Raw genomic sequence first — 27,135 nt, 5'->3', positions numbered from 1 at the left:
AGTTCAGAGGTATGGGATTTTATGATCTAGTTCCTTGGTTCTTAAACTGTGGACTGCATCCCCAAATCAGGAAGCATAACTCAATATGGGAATTGCAAAAAAAATTGGCAACAGTAAAATAGTCCTGAAAGATTATAACAACAAAAATTTTATTTTTGTGGGCTTCAGGGGGTGGTGCTCAGATATGTGTAATACCTGACCATTACAACAACATCAACAAAGAAAAGGAGATAAATTTAAATTTAAAAAATAAAGGAAGAACTAAAACAAGGTAGGCACAAAAATGTAGATAAATATTTGTGAGGAATTCTCTGTACAGTGATTGGATATGCACATTGGAGAAGACTCTGGTTCCTAATGCCATAAGTCTAATGGGCTTACTTAATTGAATATATGCCTTGTATTGAGAAGAAACATATATTTCATAAAGACAGAAGAGAAGGTGATGGGCATGTGTATCTTTTTGACAATGAAGGCTTAAACTAAGAAAGCAAGTGATGGAAGGGAGAAGTTTGCAATGTGAGAAATAGTAGGTAGAGCTAATGAGGACACATTGTGTTGACTGACTGTGGGTGGGGAAAGCAAAAGAGTCTAAAATGGGGAGTCTCCCTTCTTGCGTTGCCGAGAAGAATAAATAATAATTAAACCTCTCAATAAAAGCTCTTAATTAATAATAAACGATTCAACCTCTAGATAGATGTATAGTAAACGTGTGCAAGGCAAGCATCTTAACTGCTATGCTTTCTCTCCAACCCCAATTTCTTAAATAGGACACTTGTTCTTGTCATGTTATCAGATTTTGTTCGTCTGGGGATGTCTTTATGTCACTTTGATAACTGAGGCATAATTTTGCCAGATAAATGATTCTAATTGAGCATTCACTTTTTATTAACAACCTGACCCTATAATTTCAACATCAGGCTTTCATTGTTGCAGTTGAGGAGGCATTCATTTATCTCTTTTTGTTAGTGTCAATACAGGGAAAATAGCAGGCAAAGAACAAATGCCTCACACTTTCCAGCATCCCTCATTCTTTATAGAGAAATTAACAATCCCCAATGGTTCAATGGCCCTTGTAGTTACAACAGAGCTGTGGGAAAATAGAAATTCTAACCCCAACCCCAACCTTTTGAGTGGGAAGGCAATTCCAAATTTAGGCCTGCATTTTTTTCCTATTTACATATTTATTTTATTTGATTCTTGAACTTGTGAAATGGAACAAACATACTGAGAAGAGCATAAATTACTCTACAGTATAAAATGTTTATATAAAAATATTGCACACAACCACCTCTGCACTGATAAAATATACATTGTCAGCATCATAAAAGCCTCCAGATCAACATTCCTTAAATCAACCCTTCTCAGTATTTCCTAGACCTATTTATAGTTTTTTACTTTGATGGTAATTATACTCATTGTATATTTTTAATTCTGCCACTAGGTATGCCGCAAAAAATGTAGTTAAGATTAATGTGTTTGCTTTAAATTTTAAATACTATATATTTTTATCTTGCCTGTTTTTAAAAGGGGTCAATCAGTATTATCTTGAAATGAGTCAACCAAGTTGTAGTGTATTGTGGTATTTAAAAATTTTTTTTTTATTAGCGAATCACTGTGATGTTCAGTCTGCATTTTTATTGATAGTTTCCAGAATGAGAACCAAAACAGGTCTGGAAATATTTTCACAAAATCATGTGCCCGAGAGCTCATTCCTTCTTTGTGGTTTCTTTTCAAGGCTTCTCGCAACATAAAGCTGTTTTAGCGTGGTCAATGATAAGTATGTAAATACACCTTTCTGTGTGGAGTGGTAACTTATATTGCAAAGATAAAGGTTTCAGAGCAGGTTGTAAAAGTAAGGTTTTCAGGTTTTGTTTCCCCACCCCTAGAAATGTAAGAGGTTAACTAAGGCTTTCACATCCTATACGTTTAAGGAAAACTCCAAGGCCAGAGCCCATATCATGGCCTGTAGTCAGACCTGGAACCAGGAAACTCAAAATTTGTGCGCACACCCATTGTGGGAATGGAGGATAAGTGCTTACGGAACTTCCCCCCTCAACTGAAGTTCTCTCTTGATATGAAGCAATAAGTGAATTTCCTGTTGCATAATTCTTCTCACTCATTGGGATTTCCCGCTGTCTTCCCCTCGCGGCCCCCTACATTACCATTGTTCTATTAAAGTTAATATCCTTAGTTATTGTTCCTTTCAGGCTGACATGGTTTTTTTCCCCTGCAATGTCACTACAATGAGTTAAAACTTTGATGACTTTTATCCAATTGGCTTGAGATTTGTAACAATTTTGATGTGTGAGCACCTTTCACAAATTCCAGAAGCTGGGCAAAAGAGATAGCTCCAAGTACTGGAGTATACTTTTCCATCACAGGGTCTACTGTGCTTTGCTACGTGTAGCTCTGGAGTCTCCCAAACACCACTGGGGTGGCACTGGTAGCCATCAGCTCACTGAGTCTGAGTAGCACTGCACCACCAGGCAACAGCACTGAACCACTGAAGCACAGCATGGTTAATTGTCAGTGACAGTGACTCTTGGGGTCCTAAAAGTGCCTAAGCCTCAAATTCCAAAGGCTATTATTTCTTCAAATATTGATTTTCTACCATTGTTGGTTTATTTTTTTAATCTCCTTAGGGAACTCTTTTAAGTTTTACTGTATAGAGGTATTTTATTTTATATACTGTTACCTATTTTTATCTTTCTACTTTTCATTGTTTAATTCAATCTTTTTCTTCTAACAGCTATCAGCAATTCTCTATTTAATCATATTTAATCTGTTATGAGGTCTTAGCTTCCCATTTTGTGCTTAAGCCATAGAATTTATAGTTGTTTTTAGATGCTCCTCCATTTTCTGTTTTTTTCTGTTTTGGGGTCACACTTGATATGTTCTGGGGCTACCAGTTGGTTCAGTGATTAAGGACTATGTTGTGTTAGGTAGTAAATTTGGAGCTCTTGCATGCAAAGCGTATGTTCCAACATATCTCCAGCAGAAGATAACTTCCCATCTCCTGAAATCTTAAGTGTCTTTTTAAAAATCTCCAGTCTTTTGAGGAATAATTTGTTCAGCTTTCAATTTTCCTATACATATTACAAATAAATCTTTAAGATTAAATTTTAAGGTGTGGTTTCTGAGCAGAGGTGGGATAAGGCAGCAGTGAACGCAACAAAATTTAGACTGTTAGCTTTATGAAGATTCATATTACACCATTATTTTTCCCAAAGAAGAATTTATAATCAGAATAAAATGGTAAGATTAATATTATGGTTTAATAATGGCTTTTGATTATTATTAATCTTATTTAATATTTAAATGTTTTGCTTCTTAAATTTAGATTTTTACCAAGTATATTTGTCACTTTTAAATTGTTTTAAATATCTCAAATATTTAGTGTCTGCGTTGCAGAATTTATTGTAATACTAATGGTTAGGGGAAATAGAAATATCTTTCCCTTTTTTATTCATGTTTTATTCCACAGATTATTGTTAACCTAAATATTGACTATATAGGTTAAGAATAATGAATAAGCAAATCACAATTAGGCGCAAATGTTACCAGTTGACGTCTGTAGGTTGTTCACAGTACATAATCCGAAGATATTGAGCATAGCCGCTGCAATCCTTATGGCCCAGAGAGTTTATTACCTAGAGATATTGCCCAAACGATAGCAATCTTCATGATGGCCTTAGTCCGCGAATTGAAACGGCTATGCTCAATAGGATTACGTATTGCTACATACCGATCCAGCGAAATAGCGCAGAGGTGCATGATGGACGCTGTGGAAAATAAAACATCTAAAGATATCCAGACGGGGCACAAATACCTAGGTAATGGCCAGACATAATCTGAAAGAGAAGAGAGAAAAGACAAAAGATGTATGAATTATATGGAATATAGTCTTAAATTCATAATTTTCCTCTCCTAGCATAAGCACTAATTTTAAAAAGTAATGAAAAAACGTGATTAACAAAGTTATTGATAGTTGAGTTTTAGGCATATAATATTGCAACACCAACTCCACCACCAGGGTTCCAGTGTTAACTTCCCTCCACCAGTGTTCCCACGCTCTCTCACCAGATCTTCCCCACCCTTCCCACACTCGCCCCCCCATACTCCTCAACAGCCATCTTCACCATGACAATCTGATCTTAGCTTTTCAGTATTGTTGAGCCTGTGCTTTGAATATGTACCTACACCACTCACCCATATCACCAGTATATCCAAGACCTCTGACTCCTGTTCCCCCAGCACTTATCTTTGTTACCGTCTTCCTTCCCCCCTTGATTTATTTCCTTCTCTATCTTCCTCCCTATATTCCGGGGTCAAGGTAATCTCCTCTTACATTTCCTCATCCAGTTATTATATATAGCACAGATAAGTGAGCGCATCCCCTGTTTTTCCTTCTTTTTATTTTAAAGTGAAAGTTTGTGATAATTCGCCCCATAGTGATAGTGATGATGATAATAACATGCCATTTTCAGTATTGATTACATATACTGAGGAAAATTTTACATTAGCACTTAAAAGTTCACAAATAAGTGGCATTTATTTAATTCAAAATATTATGCAAACATCACTTCTCTAGTTCCGTAACACCTTATCATCCCCGAAGGAAATTACTACTAATTAAGCACTTTCTCCCCATTTTTGTCGTCACCCCCTAAATATGCTATCTGCTTTTTGTCACTATACGTTTATTCAATTTCAATATTTCAAATAATCAGTTTAATTATATTGATTATTTGATTCTGGAGCGATAGGACAGCAGTTGAGCTTTCGCCTTTCATGCTGTTCGATTCCTCCGACCCTCTCGGAGAGCCTGGCAAGCTACTGAGAGGATCCCGCCCAAACGGCAGAGACTGCCAAGCTACCCGTGGCATATTCGATATGTTAAAAACAGTAATAACAAGTCTCACAATGGAGACGTTACTAGTGCCCACTCAAGCAAATCGATGAGCAACGGGATGACAGTGATTTCAAATAAACATAATCACGCAATTGTGACCAGTGTGTCTGACATCTTCCACTTCTTCCGTTTTTGAGTTCATCATTTTGTTTATGAAATGCAACTTATTTTTGTGTATTAATCTATTGTATAACTTTATCTTCATGTGTGCTGGTTCATTGAGTTTTTATATATATACAAGATTTTATCATCTATGAATAGTTACTTTTACTATTTCTTGCTCCATTTTATTCTGCCTTTTATTTTTTTTTATTTTCTTTCTTACTTACCTAGATAGTTTTTCCACTACAATGTCAAATGGAAATAGGCATTTTTTCCCTTATGTTGAGGGAAATCTTTCATTTTTTTACTATTGAATAGTATGTTAGTTGTGGGTTTTTCATAAATTCCCTTTATCCTGTCCATCATGTTGCAGACATATTCTTTCAATCTTACCTTATTGAGGGTTTTTGTGAAAAACTGATGAATTGGGGAAAACTTCTGAATTAATTGAGGACATTTCGTCATTGTCTCTCCATCATTCTATCAATATCATTTGTTACATTGACTGAGTTTTCTGTTTGACCACGACTTTGACTTTTTTATGGTCTTTATTTCTAATATAACTACCTCTTTTATTGTCTATTGGATAATGCTTCTTTCATATAATTAGTTACAAAGTGTCCCATCATCTTCTAATTTGTAAGGAATTTAAGAAGAATTGGTGTCAATTATTCTCTATAATATTTGGAAAATTTTCTCAGTTGAAGCAATGGGGTCCTGAAACTCTCTTGTTGAATTTTTTTTTTTAATAACAAATCAACATCTTTATTTATTATGAGCCTCAGCAAGTTCTCTACCTCTTTATGAGTATTGTCTGTACTACTCTAGAAACTTGTCCATTTCATCTAAGTTAAATGATTTTTGAGTTTTTCGGACTTGTTTGAATTGTTCATTGTATTCTTTTCATGATCTTAGATAATTTCTGTATGATTAGCAGCAATTTCCTCTCCACAAAATTTTTCTTCATAATTTTAATAATTTGTGTCTTCTCTCTCGCTCATTTCTCTAGTTGTTAGAGTGAATAATTTATCAATTTTCTTTTCTCTTTTTTGTGGTGGGGAATGAACACTGGTAAAGAGACAGATATTGGGACATCATATGACTGAAATCCAATCACGATCAACTTTGTAACCATGTATCTCACCGTGATTCAATAAAAAAATAATTTCAAAAACTGTCCTTTTTAAGAATCAACATTTCCTGGGGCCAGAGAGTCAGTAGAGTGGGCAAGGAGTTGCCTTGCATGCAGCAGAACGCAATTCAATCCTCAGATCCCAAAATGGTACACTGAGCTCAGGAGTGGTCCCTGAGTGGAAAATTAGGAGTAACCCCTAAGCACTGCTTTGTGTGTACCAAAAACTAAAAAAAAAGAATAATATAAAAAACCAACCCTTCTTAAGTGTCTTTGTCTTTTTCTATTCTCTATTTGACTGACCTATACTTTCTTTTTTACCATTTTCTTTCTTAGAATAGCTTACGTGAATTTATTCTATTCTATTTCTCTTAACTATAAAGTTATATTGTTCTTGAATTCTTATTTTCAAAAACAGACATTTTAAGCTATGGATTTCCCTTTATAGGGACTAGAGAGGAAATACAAAGATTAGAATGCTGGGCTTGCACGTCTGAGTTCAATTTGAATACTTGCCACTGTTTATGGTCCCCTAAACACTGCCAGAAATCATCCCTGAGCAGAAAGTCTGGAGTAAAACTTGGGCACACTTTTTGACCCCCAAACGAACAAACACAATCTTATTTTGGCACTGTTTCTTTTAAGCCTATGTTTTTGATATATCTTTATTTTTACTGTTTTCAAAATATTTTCTAATCTTACTTAAATGTTTTTCCTTGACTCATTTGCTGTCTGATATGGATTTGTGTGTTTTATATTTTATATTTATGATTTGTAAGTTTTATTTTTATTTCTAGCTTCGTTTTACAGTGAAGATTTTTAAATGGAAACAATATGTTAACTTTTTTTTGTTTGTTTTTTTTGGGGAGCCACACCTGGCGATGCTCAGGGGTTATTCTTGGCTCATGCATTCAGGAATTACTCCTGGAGTCGCTCAGGGTACCATACAGGATGCTGGGAATTGAACCTGGGTTCCACATACCATTATAAGTTTGTCTTTTTCGTCTTCCATTTCTTGCTTTTTCCTCCTATTTGTCTATATTTCCTGTTTGGGACATATATTTATAATTGTTTATTGCTTCTATGATATTTCTGCTATTGTAAACATTTTTGTTTTAAGCTCCATTTGTCTGATACTATTATAATCATCCATCCCAGGTTTTTAAGTTATTTTCTAATAATAAATATATTTTCTTTTTATTTTAAATCTATGTAAGTTTAGACCTAAAAATGAGTTTCTTTATAACAGCATGTACAGGAAGTTTTATTTAGATATCTTCTCTAACAACATATATTTTTAAATTTTTTGCCGTATCTAATGGTGCTTTCTTGGCGGTCCTCAGGGGACCATGAGAGGTGCCAGAGACCTAGCAAGGCTTGGACTCATGCAAGGCAAGAACTTTATCTACTTCACTATCTCTCTATTTTGATGTTATTTTTTCTAGTTTCTGTAAGTAAAGCCCAGGTCTCATACCTGCAAGACATACACTTCATCAATGAATAACATCAAAGGCCCTGATACTATGTCATACGTTTTATAACAATTCAGCCAATGTTTGCCTTTCTACTGGAGATTTTTACCAATTCACATTAATTATAGTTAAAAAATGACCTATTGACTCTTCTTCCTCCACCTCATGCAGCCAAGGAACACACAGCTATTCCTCCTTCCTGGGACTCAGGAATCCCTGGAGTGCCCTGCACCGGGTTCAGTCCCAGAGATCACAGGAACACCTGTTACTGTTCAGATGCATATGCATCCATGTTATAGTTCACCCACCTCATATATTATCAAGGGAAGGTAGGAATCCAGAGGATCTTAACAGTGCTTTGACACCCTCACAGATCATTGGCAACTAAAATGGGGGAACTAGACATACATTTGCATGTCCCTAGGAAATACATTTATAGCTTAATGGAAATAGTCTGAATACAGAAGCACAAACAGTGGCATATTGGTGTAAAACAGCACATCAAGACAGCTTCAGTGCATCAGGAATATACAACCTCCACTGTCGGTACCCACATATCCCTTAAGAACAATGGGCAGAACAAGGAATTCAGCTTTATCAGTCGACAGAGCCAGAAGATCAAAAGTCCTCAATTTCTTCAAAACTCTCAAGTCTGGATGAGGGCAACTTCAAATCAATAAATTAAGTAATAACTGAAAGAAAAACTCAATCATTTCAAAGAAGAATTGATTCAAACTGTGAAAGAATCCATATGAAAAGTTTTAAAGGAGCTAAGGAATACAATAGCAAGACAGCATCAGAAATCAGAGTGTGGAGAATTGTACCAATTTTAAAGATAAAATACAACTCATCAACCACAATGAAGTTGCAAAAGAAAAGTAAAAGAATGGAAGAGAATATAAGTTACCTAATAGTCAAGAGGAAGAGGAATAATCTCTGAAAGGTAGAAATACCAGAGGAGAGAGAAAGGGAAAATAGAAAGAACAACTGGTAGAATAGATAATAGCTTAGAAAGTCCCCAGTCTTTGGAGGGAGACTTTTCCACAAATTCAAAAGGTGTGAAGATCTGGCACAAGGCAAGGATGTCCGCTATTTCAGTATTGTTCAATGATGTTTCAGAAGCCCTGGCAACATCTATCAGGCAAGACAAAGAAATCAAGGGATTCATGTTGGAAAGGAAGAAGTCAAATTATCACTATTTGCAGATCACATGGTAATATACATATAACAACATAAACCTATGGCAAGGAACCTTGAGACGATGATAGAGGGAAATAGACACTGGTGGTTGGGTCAGTGTTGGAGTATTGTACTACTGATATAAATTTATGGATAATTATGTAAATCATGCTGCCTTAATATTTAATTAAAATAGATGTTAAGCAAGAAATAGAAAGGACTTATTAGGACCAAGAATGTAGCTCAATTGGTATAGTATATGTTTTTCATGTATGAGGTTTGATAGCAAGGATTTCATGGTCACCTGAGCACCACTGGGTATGACCCTCATAAATCATGAGCACCTCTGATCTGAGCACTGTCAGGAGTATTTCCATGACTTAAGCACCCCCTGAGTCATGCCCCACAACAATAAAATTAGTTGCAATGAAGAAATGGATTAATTCCACCATGGGCAACTAATTTTCTGTCATACACACCATTTCCCTTATACATTATTCTGCTTCTGTTTTTATTTGTGATTATTTGTATATGTTACATTTTATTCTTATTTTACAAATATGCATTGTTTTAGCATTTCCTGAGACTAATTTTTGAATTAAAATAATGACTAGTGGCCAAAGAGATAATACAAGGGTTAAGATGAATGCCTTTCCTGCAGTTGTTACTAGTTTGATCCCTTGCACTACATATGACTCCATTAGCACAGGCAAGAGAGGTCCCTGAGAACAGAGCCAGGAGGAAGTCCTGAGCATAGCCACATGTGGCCCAACATATCACCTTATGATTATGGCAAGAGGCTTAATTAATACCAACTTAGTTTCAACAAAGTAACATTGTCATTTCTTTACATTATCTACCTTTATTATTTATTACTTAGATAATTGCATTCTTTAAATGTTGTGTGCACCCAAATATATAAATAAATGCTATGATGAAAGTAAAATATTAAATATTAACTCAATAATATATGAAAAATAAACAGTAAGTACTATATTGTGTGATAATACTTATAAGCATTGTTTTATATGTTTACCACTTATATAAGATAATTAACCGCAAGATAAGTAAAAACAATACAATTACACTGAACTTCATGTTTAGCAGTGCAGTCACCTTTATTGTTATTATCTTACATATCTTTGATCTACTACCTAGTACACTTGAGCTTAATTCTGATCTAACTTTAGCTTCTATTATTGATTTTGTTTGGGGGCCACATTCAACTATGCTTAGGGTTTATTCCTGACTTATGCTCATGGATCACTTCTTGCTGTGCTCAAAGTACTATGTGTGGTACTGGGTAACCAATCCCAATTGGCCACGTGAAAGAAAAGTTCCTTACCCTCCGTACTCTCTCTCTCCTGCATTATTTGCTTTTATTCTAAAATTATTAAAAATAACATTAATTGAAAGATATATCAAACTGGAATGTATATTGTATAGATGCAGATATACTGAACTATATAGATGTGTTTTTATACAGCTTGATAGTTTGACATCTACATATACTACATTTTGATCGCTACCGAAAGTCTAGTTTCAATCCATCACTAAACTATTTACCTCTTTTACCCGTGTTACCTACCTTACATCTTTCCTCCCCTCTGGTAAACACCAGTCTGTTGTGGGAACTACGTAATATTTTATATTGATTATTTTATTTATCTTCTACATATCAATACGAATATACCATATTTATTTTTCTCCTTTTGAATTATTTTACTAAATATAATATCCATAACACTTATTCATGTTGTCACCAATGAGAAAATTCAATTATGGCTTAGTAATTTTTCATCGCATATCTTTATTTACTTTTCCACCAATGGGCACTTATATCGTTTAGTATCTTGGATATTACAATTAATGGGGGCAATGGGCATGGGGTGCACATATCTTTATGGGTAGGTATTTTCAAATTCATGAAGTAGTGCCTAGAAGTGGAATAACTGGATTATTTTATTTATTAAGTAATATTCATAATTGCAATTACAGCTACACCAAGGTACACTCCCATCGATGATATACAAGAGTTCCCTTTATTCTACATATCCTATTTCTATTTTTCATTGGTTTTTGTTTGTTTTTTTAGTTTTAGGCCAAACCTGGAGGTGCTCAGTGCTTACTCCGGGCTCTGCACTCACGGATCACTCCTGGCAGTGAGTTGTGTGCAAGGAAAGTGCCTTACCCACTATACTATCACTCCTACCCCAACATGCCCTATTTCTTTTGTTTGCAATAACAGCCATCCTAATTCATATGAGGTGATAGCTCTTGTTTTGACTTGTATTTTGCCAATAATAAGTTATGATTGTAGCACAGGGCTAGATAGGTAGATGGGCTGATAACTCAAAGGTCATCTGTGCATGCTCTACATGAAGGAGGACTGGATTTGATATTGTGTGCTGTATAGTCAGCCCCTCAGATCCCCCCAGGAACAACAGACTCTGAGCACTGAGCTGGAAATTCCCAGCAAGCACTGCAGGGTGTGGCCCCCAAGCAAAACAAACAGAAAAACCAAACTTAAAGTAATGATGAGTATGTTTTCAAATAATTGCTGGTCATTCATACTTATTTTGGGGATATATCTATACACTTTGCCTTTTAACAAACTTTTTGTTAAATGGAATATTTAACATTGGCTGCATGGCAGGTGTACTGTAATGAACTTTTTAGCTTTTGTTTACCAATAGCATATATATATATATTATTTTTATTTTTACCAATAAAATATTTTAAAGATAATGATTCTGCTGATTCTGACACTGATTTGGTTTGGGGCAACACTTGACTATGTTCAGGGCTTACTAATGACTCGGTGCTCAAGAATTACTCCTGGCAGAGCTCAGGGACCCATATATAGTGCTAAGGATTGAATCTGGACTGACCACATGCAAGACAAGAACCTTACCTGTGTACTGTGTCTCCAACCCTTCCCTAGTGATATCTATATTTTAGTCTTGGTTCCACACCTAGAAGGACCCAACTTAAGGACTCAAGGGTAACTCCTTGCATATTCCCCAGGGGTCACTTCAACCTGTGTTTGAAGGAAATGAGGTTCCAAAGTCTGAGTTCAGTCTTCCGCATAACAAAATATGCCCTCTTGCTCTTTTAGCTATATCCCTCTAACTGAGGCAAAGAAATTTTTTTTTTTGAAATACATTTGATATCTAACATTGTATACATTTTAAGGTATAGAAAATGTTTATATGAAGGTATGTATTACATAGCATTATTACTTTAGTGCCAGTTACCACCTATAAGTATCTTTTACCAGAGCAAATATTAATTTCTTAGAAATTTTGATATTGATAAAAAATCTTGCTGTTTTCACTTCACTGTGCATTAAAACTTCATTTCTTAAGTGATTTCTAAAGAACAATCCATTTTCATTCTTGTTAAAGATACCTTGTATTTGATCTAAGTATGTTTCCCTATAAATCTCTAAGTATAATTTATGCCTGGAGTTCAGTTAACTTTGCTGTAAACAATTCATACCTTTCCTCAAAGTTAAAACTTTGGGAACAATTATTTATTCATGTAGCCTGATCTTTTCTTTCTCTCTATTCCAGGTAGATCTGTGTTGGTAAACTTGATTGTTTACCAACTTATATATCTCTCAGGTACTGTTCATTTTCTTTTTTTCCCTTTCTAATTCGCATATTGGGTAATTTTAGTTGACATATCTTCAAGTTTCCAGATTCTTTCATGTGTCTGCTCAATTCTAATTAATCTAAAGCAATTTTATTGTAATTTATTATACTTTTTAAGACAAAAATTGTAATTGTTTTTTTTATTTCTTGTTATAAGTCCTATGCCTTCATTGATGTTCTGCATATGTTAAGACTTCAATCCTTCCCTGACTATTTTAACTCTTTTTTAATGGTTTCCTTAGGTCTTTTGTATACCTAAGAAAGTTGATTTGAAGTCTCAATCTACTAAATATATTTATGATTTTCTCACAGTCAATTTGCACAAATTTAATTCCATGTGAATTGAAATTTTTTTCAACTTATATTTTTGTTTGACTTTTAGGCTACACCTGGCTGTGGTCAGGATTTACACTTGTCTCTGCGCTCAGATATCACTCCTGGTGGGGCTTGGGGAACCATATGGGGTGATGACAAATGAATCCAGCTCACCATGTGCAAGGCAAGTGCTGCACTATTTTTCTGGCACCAATTATGACTTCTTTAGTTTCATCTTAACTTAGTTAAAACTGGAACATTTTTGATATTAAAATGTTCAACTTTGAAAACCAAATCCTCCAACCTGCGTGGATTTAGTCATTTTTGGTTAGTTGAGTTTTGTTTGGGGGCCACCTAGTGGTGCTCAGGGATACTCCTGGCTCTGCACTCAGGGATCACGACTGGTAAGCTTGGGAGAATCATAAGGGATGCCGAAGATTGAATTTTGGTCTACTGCATGCAAAGCAAACACCCTACCTTCTGCAGTATCACTCTGGCTGAGGATTTGTTTATTTATTTGTTTATTTATTTATTTAAATTTTAGGATGGCACACTTGAAGATCTGTACTCCTTAGATCTGTACTGAGAAATTACTATTAGCGGTGCTCCGGGGACCATATGGGGTTTTGTTTGCAGCACTATTCACAATAGCCAAAATCTGGGGGAAAAAACCAAGCCCCCAAGAACAAACGACTGAATAAAGAAATTATAGTATATCTACACAAGTAAATACTATGCAGCCACGAGGAAAACTGAAGGTTATTTTTTTTTTTATTTAAAGAAAAGTGTCTGCCATAGAGGCCGGGGGTTACGGTGGGGGTGGTGTGGGTGGGAGTATAACTTGAGAAATTGGTGGTGGGAAACATACACTGGTGACTGGTCATGGAATGGGTGTTGGAACACTGTATGGCTGAAACCCAATCATGAACAAGCCGTAACTTTTTATCTTACGTTGATTCAATTAAAAAATAAACAGACTTATGGTTGCTGGAGAGATAGCACAGCGGGTAGGGCGTTTGCTTTGCACTCAGCCGACCCGGGTTCAATTCCCAGCATCCCATATGGTCCCCTGAGCACCTCCAGTAGTAATTCCTGAGTGCAGAGCCAGGAGTAACCCTCATGCATTGCCAGGTGTGACCCAAAAAGCAATAAATAAATAAATAAACAAACAGATTTAAAACAATACAAAGTACTGTCTGTTGCACTGTCATCTCATTCATCAGTTTGCTCAAGCGGGCCCCAGTAACTTCTCCATTGTTGTTACTATTTTTGGCATATCGAATATGCCACGGGTAGCTTGCTAGGCTCTACTGTGCGGGCGGGATACTCAGTAGCTTGCCAGTATTTCTGAGAGGGGTGGAGTATCGAACCTAGGTCGGCCTCGTGCAAGGCAAACGCGCTGCCCGCTGTGCTAAAATCAGAATATTCAACAAAATAGAAAGAAATTTCTCCTAGCAATGTTCATATAGGGTTCCAGTAATTGAACACAGGTCAGCTGCGTGCAAGACACACTCCCTACCTGCTGTGCTATTGCTCTGGCCTCTCTGGCCCAGGATTTAATTGTTTTTGTTTAGTGGGTTAAAGTTTATTTGCCTGTTAAGCAATTTTTAAAAATATTTGGAGAGGATCTGGTGGCCACACGTATGTATTGCCGGTGACTGACCTGAAATTGGTTGCATTCATGCAATAAAGCTGTATTATTTACACTGCCTTAAAATAATTAAAACCTTTTTTCTTGTGTGTGGCAAAAATTAGTGCTCAATCACTAGGTGATAAGCTAATGTTTTTACATAAATTTTCTTAAATACCCATAGACCAAGAAAAAATATTTCTTGCTCTAAATAGGTTTATTTGGTTAGAGGAGCTTCCTTAAGTGATTAACAGTGCTCTTTAAAACTTTTTATGGTTAGGCTTTCACAGAGGATCTCAGGATGAAGCACAACTCAAGCACAGGAAAAAAATGCAGTATCTTTTTAAGAGTTTTATTCAGCCTAAAACTGAGTCTTAGGCATGTTGATGGATTTCTTAATTCCCTAAAAATGTGGGGTGCCTTAACATTATTTCCCAGTTTCTTTTCTTTCAAGGAGAGTATTTGTGTGCACTGCTCAGAGGGAGCAGCTGTCACCTCCAGTGACACTCAGCCAACTTGGCAAGAAGGTTTAATGCTTGGGCTGAGTGATGTCGTGTTGCTCAACTCGGGGTGCAGGGGGTCATCAGGACCCGACATGGCGGCACTCAAAGGGCTTTGTGGTTCAAAGGTTTGAATTCAGTGCAGGTGCACATCCTCAGTGGGAAATCTCCCTAACTGTCTTTTACTAGTTTCTTCCTTGCTCAGTCAATTAGCCCACCTCTTTGTATGGTCTGATGTTGTTAGAGTGCAACAGGTAATTTTTATACTCTTCAATTCTTTTCACAATCCTCACCCGGAATCTAGAACTGCTTTCATTTTAGGAAATACAAAGGCAAATCCCTCTGCCTGTACTTCAGGGATCCATCAGAGAATGTAAAACACACACACTAATAAAGATGAGTTTATGTTATAATATGCTAACATTAACTGTCAAGTTTTCTCTATCAAATCTGTTCTTTCTTCAGAAAATCTTCCTTTGTTTTACATAAGGAAAGAATAAGAATATTTCTTCTAAATATTCATTCTTCAAGTTGTGTGCTAATTTTTATTAGATTATCATATGTTAAATACTTCATTGTGTACTAGCAATGAAAATGTTAATACTGGGCAAGAATTCTTGTTCTTAATCTAATAGCTAACTGCTGAATTCCTGTTTCCACTTTTATGGTGATCTTTACTGTGGCATTATTTCTGATTCTGAGTTGGTTTCAAGATCAACATATCGTGGGCTGAAGAAACAGTAGAGCTGGTAAGATGACATCATTGCATGCAGCCAAGCTGGGTTCAATTCCTGGCACCCATCAGGAGTGACAGCTGAGCACAAAGCTAGTATTAAGCCTTCAGCATAACTGTATGTTGTCCAACCCCACTTCACATACACAAATGTACAGAGCACAGACTAGATAAATTCTGCCAAACCAAAATAAATTATTAAATCCTAAGTAGACTGTAAGGTCAGGTGTGTAGTTCAGTTGCAGAGTATTTGCATTGCATGTATTAGGCTCTGGGATTGATATCTGACATTCCCTATCCCCAAAAGAAAGAGGAAGAAAGAAAATCATAAATCATGCCTAAACACCCAGATATGAATAAGAACAAAATATTAAAAAATCTTGAAACAGCTGAGAAAAATGTCAGAGTATTCGGGAGTAATGATTTGAACAACTTCATATTTTTCAAGAGAAACTGTGGCAACCAGATGGCAGTATAAACATTCAAGAATTTTACACTTCACTAAAGTATTTATCAAAAATCATGAAAAATGTTTTCTACAAAGGGAGATTTAAAATATTTTAAATTTTGTTAAATTAAAAAGACATAACCACATCATATTGTCAGGAAATATGCTTTAATAATTCTAAAGAATGTTTTTTCAGAAAGGAAGAAATTGTACAGGAAGAAACTGCAATTTTTAGGAATCAATGATGAAGGACAGACATGGCAACTAATTTGAGAAATATAATTAGTTATTTTTCTTAAGTCTTTAAAATACACGTGACTGTCAAAAATGTATCTGATAACATTGTCTGAAAATATGTTCAATGTATAGTACGTACTCTCACTTTAATTAGTGCAAACAGGGGTTTAAAGAGACCTATATTTGGAATTGATCATAGGAGCCTCTCCAGGGGCACTCTCTCCATGAGCCATCAAATCTACCCATGCAGATCAACAGTTCTCCGGTTGGTCTGGGTGTCCTGTATCCTGCTCAGACAAGTCCCCAGGCTCATGAATTGAGCACTGAACCCTCAACTGAGACCCCTCTTGGAATCACCATATCTAAACTTTGTATGAAGCATGCAAATCCAATGACGACACAGGATACTTGACTCCTTCATATCTCAAATGGAACATGCATTAGATATTCTAATTCCAGTAATTTACTCATGCAAAAATTCACAAGAAGATAATAAAGAATTAAATTTCATATGTAATAGTGGCAGCATCAATAACACAGAATGCTTTCCATTACTGCGGAAGTGTGAATGGTGAATTGGAAAGATTAGCTCCTAACTGTAGCAGGAGCAATGGGAAAGCAATGCCGAACATCTACATGCATAGTGAGCAAATATAGTAACCCTGAAGACAAAACTTAAAACATAGTAAATAAATAGTACATCTCAGGTAAGAACTTTAGAGAGGAAATGTTGAGCATGTTCTATGAGTTAAAAGAAACAGTTGTATAGTCAAAACAAAAATGTATGAGAAAACGACAATCAGAAATGATATATCTAAAGAAATTGGTAGGTGAGATGAAAAACTCAGTGGAAGACCTTAAAAGAAGAATAAGAGCAGCTGAGAATAAAATAAGTGAGATCCAAGATGAAATGAAGAAAACCTTTATAAAAAAGTAGAAGATGGGGGAAGATGCTCAAAATAGACAGTAGACAAGAAAACTTTGGGATTAATTGAAGAGAAACAACGTAAATATCATTGGAATCCCAAAGAACTAAAAAGGCCATTCCAATAAAGAAGGAATAGTCAAAGAAACTATAGCTGAGAAGCTCCCACAAGTGAGGAGTGAATGCACTTAAATTCAAAAGGCCAAAGGTTACCTGCTAAATGATACCTAAATAAAAACTCCCCAATACACACCCTAATAACAATGATGAAAGACAAGAATAGAGATAAAATATTGAAAGAGCGTGACCAAAGAAAGAAATAGCAAAAAAAAGAACTGTACTTAATATTCACAATTGGTTTATCAAAAGAGACCCTACAGACCCAAACACAAAGGTGAGATACAGCAAAAAGACTTAATAAAATGAACTCCATGCCAATAATATTTTACCCAGCCAGACTTTCATTCATATTTGATGGAACAATATAGAGCTCAATGGATAAATGACAGTTCAGAAATTCCATAGACTTAAAACCATCTATGTAATTTTTAAGAGAAATATATTATACACTCCTGAAATTTACATTGGTCAATGAACTCCTAAGTAGCTAGAGCAGTCCTTCATAAAAAGGAGATGGGAGGCATAACTTTCCCCAAATTCAAAGTGTATTACTAAGTGGAAGTAATTAAAGTAGAAGATATTGGAATAAAGACAAACCCATAGATCAATAGAGTAGACTTGAAATCCTGAGACAGTCTCTCAGGCATATTATAAGTTAATCTTCAATAAAGAAGCTTACCATATGAAATGGAAAAGGATAAGCCTCTTCAACAAGTGATGCTAGGAAAACTGGTCAGGTACATACAAAAAGAAATAATAAACCTCAGACCTCTTTCTTATGCTGTTCACAAAAATCCAATTAAAATAGTTTAAAATCTTGATATAAGACATGGGTCCATAAATTATATATAGAAAAATATAGCCTGAGCTCTCTGTGACATTGTAGTAAAGACATCTTCAAGAACGAAACACCGCTGACCAAGCAAGTGGATCAAAGATAAACAATTGGGAATATATTAAACCAAGAAGCTTCTGCATTTCAAAGGAAATGATGTCCAGAATACAAAGACAGCCCACAGAATGGGAAAAATTATTTGTTCATTCATCTGATTAGGGGTTATTTTCCATAAAAATTGGTAATACTTTATAAGGAAAGAAAACATACAACCCTATCAAAAAATGGGGAAAAGAAATGAACAGAAACTTCCTCAAAGATGAAATACAAAGGTAAAAAAGGCACATCAAAAAGCGCTCCATGCCACTAATTATCAGGGAGATGCATATCAAGATAACAATGAGATATCATCTCAGCCACAGAGGCTGACTGACATCAAAAAGAGCAGTTAGTGCTGGCGTGGAGGCAGAGAGAAAGGAACTCTCATTCACTCTTGGTGGGAATGCCGATTGGCCAACCTTTCTGGAAAGAAATATGGCCATTCCTGAAAAAACTAGAAATTGAGCTTCCATACGACCCAGAAATGCAGGTCCTGGGAACATACCCTAGTGACTCTGCAAAAAAAGAATGAAGAAAATCCATCTGCACTCCCATGTTCAGCACTATGCACAGTAGACGGAATTTAGAAAAAAACCCAAGTGCCTGAAAAAGTGATCACTTGGGAGGGGTAGGTGGTGATGAAAGGTTGCATGAAATCTTATCAGAAACATCACTGTGAACCAAAGTGCCTATAATATTTTAAATGCCTATTATAAAGACAGACTGGTGGATGGAAAGAGAACTTGGGACAAGGTGTTAGGTCGAGGTCTAAGCCCATTCTTTTGCATGTGGTTGACCAGTTATGCCAGCAACATTTGTTAAAGAGGTTTTCCTTGCTCCACTTCACATTTCTTGCTCCCTTATCAAAGATTAGGTGCTCATACAATTGGGGTGGTGTGTAGGGATATTCCACCCTGTTCCATTGGTCTGTGGCTCTGCCTTTATTCCAGTACCATGATGTTTTAATTGTTACCACTTTGTAGTAGAGTTTAAGGTTGGGGAGGGTGATGCCTCCCATTGTCCTTTTCCCAAGAATTGCTTTAGCTGTTCGTGGGCATTTGTTGTTTCATATGAATTTAAGGATTGCTTGGTCTATTTCTTTGAAGAATTTCATGGATATCCTTATGTGGATCGCATTGAATCTGTGTAATGCTTTAGGGAGTATTGCCATTTTGACAATGTTAAATCTTCCTATCCATGAGCAGGGCATATGTTTCCATTTCCTCGTGTCTTCTTTTACTTCATGGAGTAGGGTTTTGTAGTTTTATTCGTAGAGATCCTTAACCTCTTTAATTAGGCTGACTCTGAGGTACTTGATTTTCTGGGGCACAATTGTGAATGACATTGTTTTTTTTAGTGTCATTTTCCTCTATCTCACTGTTTTCATATAGGAAGGCCATAGATTTTTTGGTATTGATGTTATAGCCTGCAACTTTACTGTACAAGTCTTCTGTTTATAGGAGTTTCTTAATGGGGGTTTTAGGATTCTCTAGGTATAGAATCATGTCAACTGCAAATAGTGAGAGCTTGATTTCTTCCTTTCCTATCTGGGTGCCCTTAATGTCTTTTTCTTGCATAATTGCTATTGCAAGTACTTCCAGTACTATGTTGAACAGAAGTGGTGAGAGTGGGCATCCTTGTCTTGTCCCTGATCTTAGAAGAAAGGCCCTAAGTTTTTCTCCATTGAGGATAATACTTGCCACGGGTTTGTAATAGATGGCTTTGACTATATTGAGGAAAGTTCCTCCAAAACCCATTTTGTTGAGAGTTTTCAAGATGACACGGAAATAAACAATCAAGTAGAAACAGAAATAAACAAATGGTCTATATAAAACTAAGAAGCTTCTGCACCACAAAGATACAGTGACCCGAATACATAGGCAATCTACAGAATGGGAAAGGATATTCACCCAATACCCATCTGATAAGGGGTTGATATCAAGCATATATAAGGCACTGGTTGAACTCTACAAGAAGAAAACATCCAGCCCCATCAGAAAATGGGGTGAAGAAATGAACAGAAACTTTCTCAAGGAAGAAATATGAATGGCCAAAAACACATGAAAAAAATGCTTGTCATCACTAATTATCAGGGAGATGCAGATCAAAACAACAATGAGATACCACCTCACACCACAGAGACTGGCACACATCCAAAAGAACAAAAGCAAACGCTGTTGGTATGGGTGTGGGGAGAAAGGGACCCTCCTACACTGCTGGTGAGAATGCCGATTGGTTCAACCCTTCTGGAAAATAATATGATCACTCCTCAAAAAATTAGAAATTGAGCTCCCATTTGACCCATCAATACCATTTCTGGGAAAATATCCTGGAGAGGCAAAAAAATATAGTCGAAATGACATCTGCACATGTATGTTCATCGCAGCACTGTTTATGATAGCCAAAATCTGGAAAAAACCTGAATGCCCGACAACAGCTGACTGGCTAAAGAAACTTTGGTACATCTACACAGTGGAATACTATGCAGCTGTCGGAAAAGACGAAATCATGAAGTTTGCATATAAGTGGATCAACATGGGAAGTATCATGCTAAGTGAAATGAGTCAGAAAGAGAGACATGCATAGAAGAATTGCACTCATCTGTGGAATATAAAACAACAGAATGGGGGACTAACACCCAAGAATAGCAGAAATAAGTACCAGATTTGCTCCATGGCTTGGACGCCGGCCGCACATGCTGGGGGATAGGGCAGCTTTCTGAGAAGGGAATACCAAGCAAAAATGTGGTGGGAGGACCCGCTCGGGATGGGAGGGGCGTGCTCAGAGCAGAATATAGACTGAACACATTGGCCACCTAAGACCTCCATTGCTGACCACAACACTCAAAGGGAGAGAGGAAACAGAGGGGAATGCCCTGACAAAGAGGCGGGGTGGGGATGGGGATGGGGTGGGAGTGAGTTGGAGGGATGATGGGGTCATCAGCGGAGGACGAGCACCTGTGGAGGGATAGATACTCAAGCTGTATATGACTGAAACACAAGCACAAGCATATGTAAACCTGTATCTGTACCCACATGGTGATTCATTAATAATAGAAAAAAATAAAGAAAACTTGGGACAAGGTGGAGAGAAGTGGATGCTGGTGAAAGGATTGGTGCTGGAACATTGTATGCCTGAAAGAAAAGCATAAAAGTGCTCTGTATTTCAAGATAACTAAAAAAAGTAATAAATTGATTTTTAAAATAAATGAGGGCTGGAGAGATAGTACTGTAGGTAAGGCACTTGCTTTGCATTTGGTCAAAAGATTTCCATTCCCAGGAGTCTCTTATGGTCCACCAGGAGTGTTTCCTGAATGCAGAGCTAAAAGGACACCTGAGTACTGCCAAGTATGACCCCAAAACAAAAAAACAAAGATAAAGAAATTTAAGGGCGTATATGGTTGTAAGATTATTATATACACTAGAGGTAGTAAAACACTGAACATAACAAAGTTGTAAAAGATTGGGTACATATATTTTTCCTAGAGAAATAACTGAATGGATCAATAAAATTGTAAAGCCAAAATAAAATGCATTAATAGGAATAATTCAAAAATATAAAAAGTAGATTATGAGGGGTGAATATGAAACAATAAAATGTTATACATTATAAAAATAGAATATTAAGTGATTTTCTATCAGTTTGTAGTCAGATTAAAAATAATACAAATAAATAAGACTGATATGGTATATAACCCTTATAAAGAGAGGCTGCTAAAATCTCAGGGCTAGGATGAATGGAGACATTACTGGTCCCCTCAAGGAAATTGATGATCAATGGGATGACAGTGATACAGTGATACATGATAACCCTTATACATTTTAATATTATACTGATAGAAAAACAGTAAAATTATGGAAGAATATATAGCATGGAAACATTAACTAAAGGAATACTAGAATTGCTATATTAACACAGAGAAAGTAAATTTCAGATTAAAGAATATTGTTATGTATAACAGAGGCCACGCTTTTCAAATTTCATACATATAGAAGAGAAAGAACAAATCATACATTTTGAAATTTCAACATTCTTTCTTCAGTAATTGACAATTAGAAGACAGAAAATTTTGAATGGTGTAAAATAACTGAAAAATATTAATAATTTGACTGAATTTTCATTTATAAAACTCTAAATCCAGTACTAGGGGAATACATTTTCTTTTCAGGAAGTCTTGGGAATTTTCCAGGAAAGGGTTTATTCTGGACCATAAAATATACCTTACATGTGAGATTGTAACCCAAACATGAAAATTTTAATAAATAATAAAAAATATACCTTACAATATTGAAAAATAATAGCTCACAATCTGTTTCTTTGACCAAAGAAGAATTAACTAAAAACTTAGCAAGAATAATATTTTTAAAAACAGATCTAAATATTTAGAAATTTAAAATTACACATGTCTACAGAATTTACATTTCAAAGAGAAAGAGCCAAATTATAGTAGAAAATATTTAAAAATAAATTAATACTAAGATAAAACATCACTACGTGATGGTACTACAGCTATACATAAAGGACTAGCGTTAATGATTTATTGCAGAAAACAAAATATCTAAAATTCATGACTTGAGTTTCCATATTAAAATTCTAGCCAAAGAAAGGCAAATTAAACTCAAAGTATCTGAATAAGTTAAGTGAGGACAGAGAAACAGAAAACAATGAACTTGAGGAATTATAATAATTAAATTATAAACTGTTTTGGTTTTTTGTTTCTGTTTTGGGGCCACATTCAATGATGCTCAGGGATTACTCCTGGCTCTGGCCTCAGAAATTACTCCTGTTGGTGCTCAGGGAACTATATGGGATTCCAGGAATCTAACCCAGGTCAGCTTCATGTAGGCAAACACACTATCTGTTGTACTATCTCTCCAATTCCCCAAACTGTTTTTGTTTTGTTTTGGGGCCATAACTGGTGATGCTCATGGGTTACTCCTGACGTTGTACTCAGGAATCATTCTTGAATGTGCTTGGGGAACTGTACAATGCCCAGGATTGAACCCTGGTCAGACACATACAATGCAAGTGTTTTGCCTATTGTACTATCTCTTCAGCCTCTCAAATTGTTTTTTTTAATATTCAATAGAATCGATACTTTCTAGCCAGATTAGTTAGAGGGCAGAAATTAACATTAAGTATCAGTGACGAAAAGGGCTACTCTACATTCTGTATAGAAAGTTACAAAAGAATGCTATAGATAACAATTTGTTCCTATGCTTGCATGGAATTTGGGAGTCCTTAGACATAAATTTGGAAATTGGAACCATTTACTAGAATTTCAATAGACAGACTGCCATTGAGGGGAAAAAAGATAGAAGTTCTTTCAGTCATCAACCCAGAGCCTATAATTTTTTAGTCTATTATCAGTCCATATGACACTCACTAAAGTGTGGGATAGTCAAGATAGTTGTTTGGAAACTTTCTTTGATTTGAATGTATAGTCAATAACATTTTAAGAAGTGTGGCATCACCTGAAATCGTCTAGTTAATGCAAATTCCTAACTCAAAGTCTGTGGTAAACTCTACAGCAGCTCAGTCTGTCATTCCAGTTAGTATTGACAGAATTGATTGTCTAGAATCAGTGTTTCTAATACAGCAATAAATTCTATATATTGATCCTTACTGAAAGTTTCAGCAGTCCATGATAAGATTACATAAACCTATAGTTTTCCACTTAAGTGACATTTTCATCCTGAGATAATATCCTTTCTACAGAATCCTGAGTCCAGCATACAGAATTAGCTGGATTTTACTTTATTGTTTTATTGCCATTCCCATGTTTGTCATAGGATGGCCCTGCTTTGATTTAATCATTTTCCATCTTGTTTAATCAAATACAAATTTTCTGTATATTTGGATCATGTGTGTATATATACACATATAACAATATCCATTTCTTATAAATATTTTGCAGAGAAATGTAAATGTTTTCCATCAAAATGAGATGTGCTATCTTTTAATGTGGCTCATCCCTGATATTAAACTCTGTCTATTCACCAGAACTTGATTTGAAATTATTGAAGTTAGGTATTGGAGAGATAGTACAGCAGGCAAGGCTGTACTGGCTGACTTGAATTTGATTCTCAGCACCTCACAGGGTCCTCTGAGCCCCCCAAGGGCACAGAGCTAGGAAGAGGTCTGAGCAAAGCTGGGTGTGGCCCAAAACACACCCCAAAACAGTGCTAATTCATAAAAATTTTCCTTCATCTTCCTTCTGATACTAAGAAATAATTTAATAATTTTTTTGCTCTGAGTCTTGAACTTCTTTACGTTGCTTCTTTTACAAAAAATTAAACTATCTTTCCCTCTTATTATTCTGTCTCTATACACCCTGAGTATATATGCCCAACTACTGATATTTTTTGTCCTTTTGTAGAACTGATGGTGAGTAGTGAAATAATGCTGACATTACCTGTGTGGCTAGTGGAACAACTTTCAACTTGACAGGGCCTTCATTTGGCTAATATGATTTAGTACATCCCTACTTCACCACCAGTTTACAGAACTAGTCACTTACCTAATGCCTATTAAGAGAGAAGGTAATAGTATTCAAAGGCTAAATAGCACTACTAAATACAGTTTTTCACAGTCTTACTAGTGATGTAGCTCAACATCAGTAGTTCCTTGAGGTGTAGATTTGATGGCTCTTCAATGCAGCAGAATCTGTCTCGACGAAGTGGGCAGGGAGATGGGACATCCTACATATGCAACCAGTCAGTGCCCTTTTACTATAACGGGATTTTCCTGGCAGCACTATGCAGGATGTTCAACCTCCCTGCCCATGGGAAGGTTGCTTGTTGCACCAGGAAGTTCAAGTTGAAGTCTTTGTTGTCGGTTAATTCTTCTCTCTGTTGACGTTTTCATAAAGGCCTCTTCCAACTTGATCTTCCGCTCCTAACTGGTTGTAATTACTAATAAACTAAGTCTGTAAGACTGGTAGTACACCTCCTAATAAAACTTACATTAATTATAAGTAATCTTATAATTTATATTAATATAAAGAGAAAACCCTTCTGACCCGGGTGCTAATAAATATTATGCACTACCAACACACTATTTTCTCTCCCAAAATTTACAAAATCTCTAAATAAGTCTCTAAATAATATAAACAAACTTCTTACATTAAAGGCAATATTGTTGAAACCCCATGGGCACCGTGCACATTTTAATCTAAGTTATCCTAGCAGTAATAAACTTATATTTGTCACAATTTTACTGTATCACTGTCACTGTCATCCCATTGCTCATCTATTTGCTCGAGTGGCACCAGTAACATCTCCATTGTGAGACTTGTTGTTACTGTTTTTGGCACATCAAATACACCACGGGTAGTTTGCCAGGCTCTGTTGTGAGGATGAGATACTCTCTGTAGCTTGTCGGGCTCTCCGAGAGGGGCAGAAGAACCGAACCCGGGTCGGCCACATGCAAGGCCAACAACTTACCCGTTGTGCTATCGCTCCAGCCCTGTCTCAAGTTACTTGCCAAAAATGAAAACCTACTGGCATGATTGTGATATTCAATGTTCCCTGTGTATACAAGTGACCACCACATTCTTAAATAAAGAATGAAACAGCTAGAAACAGGATCAAGCAATTTTTTTGTTCGCTTCTTTGGTTAGTTTTTTGATTACACCCAGCTAGCTATGCTCAGGACTTACTCCTGGCTTGGTTCAGGGATTACTCTTGGTGGTGTTGGGGGATCATTTGGCATTCAGGGGATGGAACTTGGGCCTGGGTCAAGCGCATGCAAGGCAAACACCTTACCCAGTATACTGTGTTTCTGGCCCCTATTTTTTAAATTTGTTGTTGTTGATATTGCTGTTGTTTTTTTTTATTTGTGGATCACACCAAACTATGCTTGGGAGACTATATACAGTGCATGAATGGAGATTGGGTTAGCTGCATGCAAGGCAAACAGATTCTATCAATCTTTCAGCTGAACTAATTATGCTTTTTATCTCTTACCTCAAGCCTTATTGCTTTTGTGAATTTTGAAACCATTCAAGTTTGTGAACTTGAAGTTCCATTAAGACCTGACACCTGAAATTTCAATAGAGCATATATTTTGAAAAACATCCTGGATATTCTCATTTGTGACATTCCCATAATTATTAAATTTGACTAAGGGTCTGGATAAATAGTACAGTGGGTAAGGCAATTGCCGTGCATACAGCAACCTGGGTTTGATCCCCAATATCCCATATGTTACTCCGAGCACCACCAAGATTCTTGACTTCAGAGTCAGGGGTAACCCCTAAGCATTGCTGGTTGTGGCCTAAAAACCAGAAAAAAGAACTAAATTTACCAAATAGGATAGTTACCGAGTAACTGGCTTATTCTGGTTCTGCACTCAGTAATCATTCCTGATGTTACTGGGGGAATCTAATGAGGTGCTGAGGATCAAATCATGGACAGTTGTGTGCAAGGCAAAGTACCCTAGCCCCTGAACTGCCTTTTAGGCTTGCAGATAGCTCCTTTCAAACTAATCTTTATGGGCATAATGTAAATATCAATAGAAGAATTTTCTTCAGAGGTCAGTGGAATTCAACAATTTTATGGATCTTAAGTGTTAAAAAAAGGACAAACAATCATGAATAGTTTTCAGTGCACACTATCTGATCAAGGGTATATTGAGTACATTTTAAATAATATATAATGTGTACTATGCAACTTTATACTCTCATTTGTGGAGGTGGAATGTGAAAAATGATTCAGGACGGGGGACATAATGTAATTGTGGTTTTAACTTTGGGGCTCTAGATTTTCTGGTTTGGATTTCACTTTTTTTTAATTAAATGTGCCCTTAAATTGTTACTTCTTTTACTTTTTTTCTTT

General features: G+C 36.1%; 1 protein-coding gene across 2 annotated transcripts in view; it reads right to left on the bottom strand.

Moving 5' to 3' along the window:
• HTR2C (5-hydroxytryptamine receptor 2C) overlaps window positions 1-27,135 on the bottom strand; it is a 260,479-nt gene that overhangs the window by 20,812 nt on the left and 212,532 nt on the right. Inside the window, exon 5 of one of the 2 annotated variants that reach the window (XM_004614477.2) lies at window positions 3,654-3,854. In XM_004614477.2, coding sequence (XP_004614534.1) covers window positions 3,654-3,854 — 201 coding nt within the window. The remainder of the gene's footprint in view (window positions 1-3,653; window positions 3,855-27,135) is intronic. The other variant, XM_055122720.1, reaches the window with a different exon arrangement.

Source organism: Sorex araneus, chromosome X (genome assembly GCF_027595985.1).
Source record: "Sorex araneus isolate mSorAra2 chromosome X, mSorAra2.pri, whole genome shotgun sequence".
NCBI lineage: Eukaryota > Metazoa > Chordata > Mammalia > Eulipotyphla > Soricidae > Sorex > Sorex araneus.
Note: the sequence above shows the minus strand (reverse complement) of the source record. Positions and strands in the feature narration are given on the sequence as shown.